Genomic DNA, 12,577 nt, shown 5'->3' with positions numbered 1-12,577 from the left:
TTTAGGTCTTCTGCCCATTTTTGGATTGGGTTGTTTGTTTTTTTGTTATTGAACTGCATGAGCTGCTTGTAAATCTTGGAGATTAATCTTTTGTCAGTTGCTTCATTTGCAAATATTTTCTCCCATTCTGAGGGTTGTCTTTTGGTCTTGTTTATGGTTTCCTTTGCTGTGCAAAAGCTTTTAAGTTTCATTAGGTCCCATTTGTTTATTTGTGTTTTTATTTCCATTTCTCTAGGAGCTGGGTCAAAAAGGATCTTGCTGTGATTTATGTCATAGAGTGTTCTGCCTATGTTTTCCTCTAAGAGTTTGATAGTGTCTGGCTTTACACTTAGGTCTTTAATCCATTTTGAGTTTATTTTTGTGTATGGTGTCAGGGAGTGTTCTAATTTCATACTTTTACATGTACCTGTCCAATTTTCCCAGCACCACTTATTGAAGAGGCTGTCTTTTCTCCACTGTATATGCTTGCCTCCTTTATCAAAGATAAGGTGACCATATGTGCGTGGGTTTATCTCTGGGCTTTCTATCCTGTTCCATTGATCTATATTTCTGTTTTTGTGCCAGTACCAAACTGTCTTGATTACTGTAGCTTTGTAATATAGTGTGAAGTCAGGGAGCCTGATTCCTCCAGCTCCATTTTTCGTTCTCAAGATTGCTTTGGCTATTCGGGGTCTTTTGTGTCTCCATACAAATTGTGAAATTTTTTGTTCTAGTTCTGTGAAAAATGCCATTGGTAGTTTGATAGGGATTGCATTGAATCTGTAGATTGCTTTGGGTAGTAGAGTCATTTTCACAATGTTGATTCTTCCAATCCAAGAACATGGTATATCTCTCCATCTATTTGTATCATCTTTAATTTGCATTGGGTCTTAGTTGCGGCACGTGGGATCTTTCGTTGCGGCGCATAGGCTTCTCTCTCTAGTTGTGGCGCGCAAGCTCCAGAGCAGGTGGGCTCTGTAGTTGTGGCATGCGAGCTTTCTAGTTGTGGCTCGCATGCTCAGTAGTTGTGGCGCATGGACTTAGTTGCTCCGCAGCATGTGGGATCTTAGTTCCCCGACCAGGGATGGAACCCACATCCCCTGCATTGGAAGGCGGATTCTTAACCACTGGACCACCTGGGAAGTCCTTCCATTATGTTTTAAATGCTTATTCAAAAAAACAGTAGAGTAGAAAAAAAGATTTAAAAAACATCCCAAGGTCTCAATCTCAAAAACATTCTAATAGTTTAGAAGTATATAGTTAGGTTCTTAATGCATATGTAATTTTATATTCTGTTTTACTGACTTATTTTTGAATGAAAATCTTCTATGACATTACATTTTTTTTAAAGTTTTTATTTATTTATTTATTTTTGGCTGCATTGGGTCTTCATTGCTGCACACAGGCTTTCTCAAGTTGAGGCGAGCGGGGTCTACTCTTTGTTGTGGTGCGCGGGCTTCTCATTGTGGTGGCTTCTCTTGTTGCAGAGCACGGGCTCTAGGCGTGAGGGCTTCAGTAGTTGTGGCACGAGGCCTCGGTAGTTGTGGCTCGCGGGCTCTAAAGCGCAGGCTCAGTAGTTGTGGCTCACGGGCTTAGTTGCTGCACAGCATGTGGGATCTTCCCGGACCAGGGATCAAACCTGTGTCCCCTGCACTGGCAGGCTGATTCCCAACCACTGCACCACCAGGGAAATCCCGTCATTACATTTTATATGTATATATTTATATATTATTTATATATATGTATGTATGTAGTGGCTTCTTAATTACATGCAAAGCAATATATTATAATTAGATTTATTTCTGAAATAAACTAAGGCACTTTGAGTCTTCATGATCTTAAATGTAGACTTTCTCATGGCAGTTTTCTTATTAGACTATAGTTCTCTGAGGGCAGAGACCGTATCTTATTTGTTTTTCCCTCAAAGCAAATACCATAAATGCTGAAGATATGGAAGATATCATAGTTACCAGGCTGCCATATTTAGTGTCACTGCCCGACTCTGGTTTTAATCAGTTCAGATTTATAGGTTTATCACACATATAAATAGGTGTGATAGGAAAGTGTTTTGAGGGTGGTATACCTTTTCTTAATTTTTATAAATGTGCCATACAATTCCTTGCAGTTCTTAGGACAGGATTCATGGTGCCATCTATTTAATTTTATATTATTTATTTATGCATTTATTTATTTGTGTGTGTGTGTATGTGTATCATATTTTACATTTAGAATCAACAAGCTGGGATCTGGAAGTGATTTTGAAGCTTATTTTCAGAGACTTGGAATTGCTTCAGGAAGAGTCCGGTACACTAAGAATAGGGTAAGCCATTTTATTATTTTGGATACATAGCACTTCATCCACATTCTCTTTGTTAGGAATTCTGTCATTTAGTTGTTGGGTACCAGGCACCGAGTGGACATGTGGCCTGGGAAGAATTGCAGGGATAGAGATAGCCTGCAGGTCCCTTCGTAGATGGACTAGGAAATAATTTGAGCTATTTTGTGAATGTTCACTGCCAGGGTTATTCAGTGAAGTGGTAGTTGATAGAGTAATGCCAGGTACTTAGCTGGTTATCACTACCAAGAGGTTTGCATCCTTTTCCCGATGGGGGCTTTGTTGGAAAATCTAATTCTTCTTTTCTGCTCTGCATTGCCTGCATTGCACCATTGCCACTCAAACACATTGATGATATGTGAGTACATGGATTTCGAACCTATACCGTGTTTGTTTGTCTGTTATAAATTATGTCATAAACCAAACTGAAGATTACATCAGTAAACTCAGATTTGTCACAGATTTTAGTCATTTTCTAATCTTAATTGCAGTATGCCAACATCTTGCTTGTCTAGAATACATATCCCTTGCAAATTTGACTATCCAGAATACAGCTAACAGAGAAGTAAGCAAAAACAGCTTCAGAATAACCCATAATAAATGCATAAATCTGTATACTAATACTCATTACACATCATACATAAGAGATGCGCTTTACCTCTGTCAAAGCCTGTTCACTTTTATACGGTCATCATTCTGAACAAAGTTATCTAGTTTCTAAGACAATGCAGATTAAAAGCAGAATATCAGATAGAGGGAGAGAGACTGATACAGGGGTGCCTTTTAGTGATATTAAAAGCAATAAGAATGATAGCTTTATGGCAAAGTAGCAGATAGGTAAAAACTAAAGTTAGGAAAGGCAGACCTAAGAAGTAAAAAATATTTATGTGGAGTACCACCCTGTAATAATTTATGTTTATAATGGTAACCCTTAATTTTGTAACAAAGGTTAAATGGCATGTGGTTATATACTGTTTGGGAAGGCAGGGAAGGGGCTGAAATGTTGACCTTTAAACAACAGGGGTGCCAACCCTCCCAGCAGTTGAAAACCCACACATAGCTTTACATTCGGGATCGTGTAGTTCTGTAGTACATATTTATTGAAAAAAATTCCATGTATAAGTGAACCCCTGTAGTTCAAACCTGTGTTGTTAAAGTGTCAGCTGAATAATCCTTCAGCTATAACAATACTTAGCTGCTCAGAACGTTTCATTCTCAATCAGTTGATAGATAATTTTAAACTGTGCTGGTATGCAATTTGAGTATGTACTCCTTAATTTAATTGTCAACAAAGCAATAGGGAAAATTTTCAAGAAGCAGTGTTTTGAACAAAGATTATATGAATTATAAAATGAATAATGGTAAAATTTTAAATGGGTGAAGATTTGGTGGTGGGGTTTTAGTTAATTAGACTTAACTTTTTTCACTCGTGATAAAACTCAGGGTACCGTATGGTTATGTTTTTAAATACAATCATTTTATGATTCCATAAAATATTATAATTTGAGTATTTAGTGTTTGTAAATACTCGGTCCCCCCCACCTTTTTTTTTTTTTTTTTTTCAGAAAACAGATAATTACAGCAGCTATCCAACATACCATACAATTTATGAGACATTTGAATTGGTAGAGAATTTTTATGACCCCACGTTTAAAAAACAGCTTGCTGTAGCTCAATTACGAGGAGCACTGGTTTATGAGCTTGCAGACTCTAAAATCATTCCTTTCAACATTCAAGACTATGCAAAAACTTTGGAAAACTATGCAACAGATATCTACAGTTTATCCAAGAAATATGACCAACAATTAAGAGACCATCAAGTATCATTTGGTAAGAAATGGCTGGACAGATATTTTATAATCATTAAGTTAGAGTTTTAAGATATCACCTCCTATTGTCATCCATGCATACTATTTCATCCTAGAATTTATCCCTGCCTCATTTCTTAATCCTGACTTATCGAAAAAAAACTTTAAACACCTATTAAAGAATGTGATTTAGTTTGATATTTGTAGGATGAATCCATTTTGCTAAGTTAGTGCTACAAACATTGGGTTGGTAAATATTTTCCCCATATTGCTGCCTCTAAAAATGTTTTGTTATAAGAACAATACTATTAAAATTTAACAATATTACACAAAGATTGGAAAGTAGAGAAAGCCACCACTTCCACTACATTTATGTAGTATTACATTGTTATCATTATTACTGCAGCATTTACCTATTAATGTTTTTCTACATGGAGGATTTTTTACATGGTTTTAAGCATTCTTTCCTTTTATATCTGGCCATTTTGTGGTTGCTATTCCACATCATGTATCTCCTGCAAAGCAGAAGTGAAATGTAGTGTTGTGTAGTGTAGGAGCATTAAGCATTGGGTCTGGAAGCAGTTTCCTGGTTCAAATCCTGGCTCTAATATTTAGTCATTGTGTGACCTTGAGAAAGTTACTTAACCCCTCTACGTGTCAGTTTTATTATGAGTGAAATAGTAAAATAAAATGTTTCCAAGATTGCTGTGGAGATTTCATTTGGTTGGTATGTGGAAACAATGGTGACTGTCACTTAGTGCTCATAATGTTAGCTATTATTACTGTTTTATTGCAACCGTTTTCTTTTATTATTCTGGGAGTGCATATTCTTAGAATATATATCAAAGTTATCAAATATGTACTGAGTGTCTACTGTGTACCAAGTGCTGTGTTATTTCCTGGGAGATATAAGGAAGATTAAGAAATAGTCATTAGGGCTTCCCTGGTGGCGCAGTGGTTGAGAATCTGCCTGCCAATGCAGGGGACACGGGTTCGAGCCCTGGTCTGGGAAGATCCCACATGCCGCGGAGCAACTAGGCCCGTGAGCCACAATTACTGAGCCTGCGCGTCTGGAGCCTGTGCTCCACAGCAAGAGAGGCCACGATAGTGAGAGGCCTGCGCACTGCGATGAAGAGTGGCCCCCGCTCGCCCCAACTAGAGAAAGCCCTAGCACAGAAACGAAGACCCAACACAGCCAAAAAAAAAAAAAAAAAATAGTCATTGTTCTCAAAGAGCTTAAATTCTCATGGGGAAGGAGAAGAAAAAATGCAGGGGATAAGCTATTACAGGGGTGCACAGAGAGTACTATAGGGGTGCTGAGAATGAGTAGCGGGTGGTCAGTAAAGGCTTTGGAACATAATTACATAAGAATTAGTAACCTTCAGAAAGTTACGACGAGCAGCAGGCACTAAGATCTAGAAGCTGAAGCAAAGAAAATTTAGAAAATTGTGCTTAGACCTATATGAATAGTTGTCCCAATAAGTTAAGTATTGAATGAATAAATAAATGAATGCTGGGTTTCTGATAAATTGAGTTAAAAGGATTTTTTTATGTCCTAAACTCTTGAAATCTGTTATTTCCTTAAGAACCGATTTTGCCATTTTCAATTTTATACATTATTTCTTTGTTACAATATTTTCTAATAATTTCCATGGACCTGCAAGAAGACTCAGTAGAAAAATAGTTTCAACATCTCTTCAGTCACAGCAATCTGGAATGGGGTGGGGGGGGTTGGAAAATGAACCTTTGAAATATGAAGCACTCATGCTTACTAGTTTCCCTTCTACTTTTCTATTTTTTAAAAAAGATTCCTTATTTTCTGCTGTGAAAAACTTCTCAAAGTCCGCTTCAGATTTTCATAGAAGACTTTCACAAGTTGATCTGAATAAGTAAGTTTCAAATGTAAAGCTCCCTACTGTTTGGAAAAGCAATCTGGTTACTGGAATGCACTGGGTACACTTACAGAAGCATTCAACTCTGAATCATTGCTACGCAGATTATGGTCTGCCAGCCAGTAACATCAACGTCACCTGGGAGCTTGTTACAAAGGCAGAATATCAGACCCCATCCAAGGCCTGCTTTATTAGAATTCTGCACTTTAACAAGACTCTCCAGGTAGTTTGTATTCACATTAAAGTTTGAGGAACATAGCTGTTGAATGATAGACTAAAAACTCATCCCATGGCAAGGGCCAAGGAGACATGTCTTTAGGAGTTTGCATGATAAGAATTCTGACTGTTTCTAGTAATTCATAATTCTATGGGTTTAAGTGCATTTGTGGCATATTTTACTACAGTCACAATATTCCTGTGAACGGTGTAGAAATTCTTTCTTTACTAATACTTTTTTTTGCGTTTCATTTAACCTCGTGCCGTTGTTAGGTTGAAAAATAATTTAAAAGTTATACTTAAAGCATTATTTAACAAGCATAATTTGTTCCACCTTACGGTCCATGTCGCATTTCATAATTTTTTTCAGATTTATCAGAATAAGCTTTCCCACCTCCCATCCAGGCAGGAAGCTGTATCAGTCATTGTGAGGGGCCTCTCTCTCCCTGGGGTTGTAGGACAGCCTAGGGAACTTAGGCAGCACCCCAAAAGAGAGCTGGCAGATTCCAAGTGTGGAGGGGACTCCCTGCCCACTAGGAGCAGCTGTCTCCCTCCTTGCAGACTCCTGCAACTTCCCTTCATTCTGTCTTGTTTAGCCTTTACTCTGCTCCTTTCTTCCACAGTAGAATTAACTGGTTTATCAAGAACAACTTGGCAGTCCACCCTGCCTACCTTTGCAGGAGGCCTGGCTCTCCTCCTACAAAGAATTAAAAATGTCTTTCACTTCTTTCTGGTCTGTGATCTTGAAAAACAAAAAAAAACCATTTCCCAATCAGTCTCTCTGCTTATTATAAATAATAGAAAGATGCCCCTGCTGTTATACATAGCTTACCATATGAGCCTTACTGTGTGTTTTATATGCATTTTCTTTAAAAAAATTTATGAGTTTAGAAGGTTATTTCCTCATGCCTTATCCTTATTTAATATTTTAAAATGTGGTTGCATGGTAAGGGTTTTAATTATCTATTTCTTATTCTCAAAGCCCCACTGCAGTGAGAATTATGAATGACCAACTGATGTTCCTGGAAAGAGCATTCATCGATCCCCTTGGTTTACCAGGGAGGCCATTCTATAGGTAAGGAGGCAACAGCTGTTCCACTAAAGGACACCAAATATGTCACTGTGACCAAAACCAGCATACCCAAGGTCTGCTTCACACTCCTGCTATCAGACAAGTGGAAAGTGGATATGTATACTGAAGGAAATATGGGTGAGATCATGCATAACAGTATAATTTGTACTATCAGAAAAGTTAATTTCATATTGTGTATTGCTTTGCTGCAGATGTAAATGGCAGATGATAGTTGAAAAAGAACTCTTGTAACAAAATCGAAAAGACACAGAATCTTAAAGGGGATCTTAGAGCTCATGTAGTTCAATTTTCTACATGAATCTTTTCTGTAGGATCTCAGAAAAGTAGTTATCCAGCCACTGTTTGAATCTTCCAGTGAATGGAAGCTTACTACCACATGAGGAAGTTCGTTCTATTTTAGGAAAGGTCTACTTAATAGAAAGTTTTCTTCATAAAGATATATTTCCCTGTAATTTTCTCCCTCTGACCCTGTTCTGCTCTCCAGAGTCAAAAGGAATTACTCTAGATCTATTTCCATATAACATTTCAGGTTTTTGAAGATGGATGCCATAGTTTCCCCTAAAGAAATATCGTTTTTTGTTTTTTTTTTTTATCTCTATCTCAGGTTTTCTTTCAGTATCTTGGCTGCTTTTGGATAGCCTCCAGTTTTTTGAGGTACATTTTAAGCCGTGGTTTCTTGGTAAAAATTAGAAAGGTCCTAGCATTTAGAGACAGAAAATCTGTGTTCTAGTTCACTTGCACATGTGTGACTTAGAGCAAGTCATATCTAGGGTTGGCTCATCTGAATTAGGATGGTGATAATTGCTATTTTATAAGGCTGTTTATCATCAAATGACATATACAAAAGATATTTCTATGTTACCTTTCTTATAAATATTAGTAATAATTTAACTGATTACATTTAGAGCCCAGCTCTGCCAAATACTAAGTGTGACCTGGGCAAATTTACTTCTCTAAGACTCAGGTTCCTCAGCTGTAGATGGAGATTACAGTGCTTTTACCCCATAGGTTTGTAGATTTAAGGCATGCAGAAGATTTAGCTCAGAGAGGGATATACTCAGTAAATGGCTGCTATTTTTATAATAGCTTACTTAATGTAAAGATAAATGTTTATCAATACAAATGAAATAGCAGCCATCAGTTAAGTATTTACATAAATCAAATCAAAGGTTGAAAGCCAATCTACACGTTAATCCTCTCTTGCCTATCATTAGTCCATCTTTATATATATATTTTTTATTTTTTAAAGGTTTTTTAAAAAATTATTTTTTTGGATGCATTGGGTCTTAGTTGCAGCACGCGGGATCTTTTGTTGCAGTGCACAGGCTCTTCGTTGCAGTGCGTCGGCTTCTCTCTACTTGTGGTGCATGGGCTGCAGAGCTCACGGGCTCTGTAGTTGTGGCCCACGGGCTCAGTAGTTGAGGCACGGGCTTAGTTGCCCCGTGGCATGTGGGATCTTACTTCCCCGACCAGGGATCGAGCCGGCATCCCCTGCATTGGAAGATGGATTCTTAACCACTGGACCACCAGGGAAGTCCTTATTTTTTAATTTATATGATTTATAAGCAAAACATCTCTTTTTCAAATTCAGGCTCTATACAATTATATAGAATAAAAAGGGACAGTGCTAACACACGGACATTTCTATTATTTCCTTCAGGGAAAATCAGTGATGAGTTTGATGTTAAATTTTGAATGCAGTTATGTACACATGTATAGTTATTTATTTATTATTTATTCATTTCTGTTTACATAAATGGGGCCATATATCACTTTGCAACTGCTTTTGGTAAAAATTTATCTTAGAGATCTATGTCAATATATATAACTATTTATTTTTTACATATTTATTCTTTTGGCTGTGTCAGGTCTTTGTTGCTGCACGCGGGCTTTTCTCTAGTTGCAGCAGGCGGGGGCTACTCTTTGTTGTGGTGCGTGGGTTTGTTGTGGAGCACAGGCTCTAGGCGTGCCGGCTTCAGTAGCTGTGGCTTATAGGCTCAGTAGTTGTGGCTCACGAGCTCTAGAGTGCAGGCTCAGTAGTTGTGGTGCATGGGCTTAGTTGCTCCACAGTATGTGGGATCTTCCCGGACCAGGGCTCAAACCCGTGTCCCCTGCATTGGCAGGCGGATTCTCAACCACTGTGCCACCAGGGAAGCCCAGTATATATAATTTTAGCTCTTCTCATCTGCTGCATAGTGTTCCACTGTATGGCTTTCATGTGTAATTTTTTTAGTTCTTATTGAGTTTTTAATTAGATTTTCCCCCCCAATTATTTAGTATTATGAAAAGTACTGCTATAAAATGTCCCTGAGCCCTACTTGAACATTTGTTTTAATATCTCTATAATCAGTACCTGAGATTTCAGGGTCAAAGGGTAAACACATTTTTTGGAACTATTAATTGAACATAAAGACTATATTCTAAAGCCAGGGAGAGGTGGTTGAAGATGACAATGTAGGAAGATACTGAACTCACCTCTCCCAGACATACCAAATCTATAGCTACAGATGGGACAGTTTCTTCTGAAAAAGACCTGAAGATTAGCTGAGCAACTCCTTCACATCAGGCAAAGGAGAAAAAGGCCCCGTGGATGTGGGTAGGTGAGGCTGAGACCCAATCTATCTTGCCACAAAGCCCACTCCTGGGGCAGCAGCCCACAGCAAAGGGTTTGTACCCAAATCAGCCACCTCAACTTTTAGGACCTGTGCCTGAGAGGTAAGCCTCCCAAATATCTGGCTTTGAGAACCAACAAAGCTGCTGCATCCCTAAGACCAAAGGGAGGTACAGAACTGAGAAACTGCTCAGGCTGAAAGGACTCGCTGGAACTCATCTGCCACAGGGCCCAGCACAGAGGCAGTCCTTAAAAGCACCCAGATTTTATGCGAAAGAGATTCATTTGTTGATCTTAGAGCGCCGGCTGGAGGGGCAGGGGCCTGTTTGGATACTCTCCGAGATGGGGGCCGGTGGGTGTTGATTTCCGCTCTTCCTCTGCCTTGCTAAAGCTCGCGGGCACTATCTTTCTTTCCCTCCTCTTCCCTGAAGGTGGTGATCTTCATGCATTCCCTCTGCTGATCTCTGGAGCACCGGTATCTCTGGAGGGGAGCTTTTATTTGCAGCTGGTACTCTGCCTTTTGCATCTGGTGTCCTGGTTTTTGTAGCTGTCGCCAGGAGACACTCCTTGATTGCTTGGCTCAGGGTCGGGGGTGGGGGGAGGGCTTGCATTCCTGGATCCCATGAGGCTGTAACAACTGGAGAGACAGTTCTTGGCAGACTACCATCCCCAAGGTACTGCCCAGGGAGCAGACTGAAAACACCCCCCGTCTTTCTGAGAAAGAGGCTCATTTGCTTGTCCAGGAGCTTTGGCCTGAGGAGACGGCTTTTGTTCCGGCGCACTTCTAAAAGCCTACAGAGTGCTCTCGGGGAATGGAGGCTGGTAGAAGCAGTCTTTGCGCTCTGCCTCGGCCTCACTCCAGCTTGACATTATCTCTCAGAAGGGAGCTTATACCCTTTTCTGGCACCCTGATTTTTGAAGCTGCTGCCGGGGATACCTCTACATTGCCTGGCTCTGGTGACCAGAGGGGATTATGTTTGCAGGTGTCATAGGAATAGATCTTAAACACCTACCACTGTCAGGCACAGCAAGAGAGAGGCAGCAGAACCAAGGGCCGTCTTCCCGGGAGAGAAGGCTGTAAGCTTGTAATCACAGCTGCAGGCCGAGAGGCAGGACTCTGATTAAACACGTTACCCATCTAAGGGCTGACTGTAAACTGTACCGGAGACCTAGGAGGGCAGGTGCTGTCTTCATGCTCTCCCTTGGCCACGCGCCAGAGAACCAGCATCTCTCAGGGGAACTCTTACACGTCTGATGCCTCAGCTTTTGCGGCTGCTGCCCAGGGAACACCCCTTCATCCCCTGCCTCTGGCGGCCAGGTGGGATTGCTTTCCTGGGTCCCACAGGGTTACAACGATCTGAGAGTCAGTGCTTGGGAGGCTGCCACCTCCAGGTCACTGCAGAGAGAGCAGGCGGAACCCCCCCCCCCCGCCCCCCACCTTTCCGTAGAAGAGGCCTATCTGCCTGTCCTGGAGCTTCAGCCTGAGGCGCAGCCTTCAGGCCTGGCACACATCTGGAGGCCCGTGGAGCTCCTCTCAGGGAACACGGGCCGGGGAACGCCATCTTTACGTTCTCCCTCTGCTTTGCTACAGCTTGCTAGTATATACCAGAAAGCAGCTTATACACTTGTCTGGAGCCCCGAGTTTTGACTGCTACCCAGGGGACACCTTCATATGACCTGGCTCTAGTGGCCACCAGACCTACTCTTGTGTTCCACAGGATGGTATATATTTGCATACTTTAAAAGCTGCTGCCTGAGGGCCTGGTTTCCAATCATCCTGAATCTAAGTGCTGACTGAGATGTTCCCCTTTGGTACAATGATAGGTCTTGGCACACACTCAGCTATTGGGAGCTATTAAAAATAGGTGGCTTGGAGAATCACAGAGGTTTGAGAGACAACCAAGAGCCAGGGAAAGGTTGAACATAAGGTTTATCACATGAGGCTACTCCCTCAAGACTGTTGGTTTCTATGCATTAGATGAAACAGCACCTCTTCCAGAGAGTCAAGCAAAATGGGGAAACACGGGAATATGTTACAAACAGAGAAAAAAAAGACAAAACCTCAGGAAAAAAACTTCCTTAAACAAATATAAGTAATCTACCTGATAAAGTGTTCAAAGTAGTGGGCATAAAAGATGCTACTGAATGTGAGAGAAGAATGGATGAACACAGTGAAAACTTTGAGAAACTTGTAGAAAATATAAGAAAGTACCAAACAGAAGTCATGGTGTTAAAGAAAGAATAGAATAACTGAACTGAAAAATACACTAGAGTGGTTCACTAGCAGACTAGAGGAAGCGGAAGAATCAGTGACCTGGAACACAGGTAGTGGAACTCACACAAACTGAGCAACGAAAAGCAAAAAGGATTTTTAAAAGTGATGACAGCTTAAGGGACCTCTGGGACAACATCATCAAGTGAAACAACATTTGTGTTATAGAGGTCCCAGAAGAAAAGAGAAGGGGGCTGAAAACTTCCCCAACCTGGGGAAGGAAACAGACACCCAGATCCAGGAAGCTGAGACAATTTCAAATAAGATGAACCAAAAGATACCCATCTAAGACAAATTATAATTAAAATGGCAAGGAAGGTAGAAATAAGGAGAGAATCTTAAAAACAGCAAGAGAAAAACAACTTATGAAC

The 12,577-nt window shown here is 40.4% G+C and overlaps 1 protein-coding gene across 6 annotated transcripts in view; it reads left to right on the top strand.

The window, feature by feature from the left end:
• LOC118900210 (N-acetylated-alpha-linked acidic dipeptidase 2) overlaps positions 1 to 12,577 on the top strand; it is a 140,504-nt gene that overhangs the window by 93,705 nt on the left and 34,222 nt on the right. For all 6 annotated transcript variants that reach the window (XM_036862570.1, XM_036862569.1, XM_036862566.1 and 3 more), the window contains 4 exons: positions 2,209 to 2,299; positions 3,880 to 4,144; positions 5,930 to 6,011; positions 7,213 to 7,305. In XM_036862570.1, coding sequence (XP_036718465.1) covers positions 2,209 to 2,299; positions 3,880 to 4,144; positions 5,930 to 6,011; positions 7,213 to 7,305 — 531 coding nt within the window. The remainder of the gene's footprint in view (positions 1 to 2,208; positions 2,300 to 3,879; positions 4,145 to 5,929; positions 6,012 to 7,212; positions 7,306 to 12,577) is intronic.

The sequence above is a fragment of the Balaenoptera musculus genome, chromosome 8 (assembly GCF_009873245.2).
Source record: "Balaenoptera musculus isolate JJ_BM4_2016_0621 chromosome 8, mBalMus1.pri.v3, whole genome shotgun sequence".
Classification (NCBI taxonomy): domain Eukaryota; kingdom Metazoa; phylum Chordata; class Mammalia; order Artiodactyla; family Balaenopteridae; genus Balaenoptera; species Balaenoptera musculus.
The sequence above is the reverse complement of the archived record's forward strand: the minus strand, read 5'-3'. Positions and strand labels throughout refer to the sequence as shown.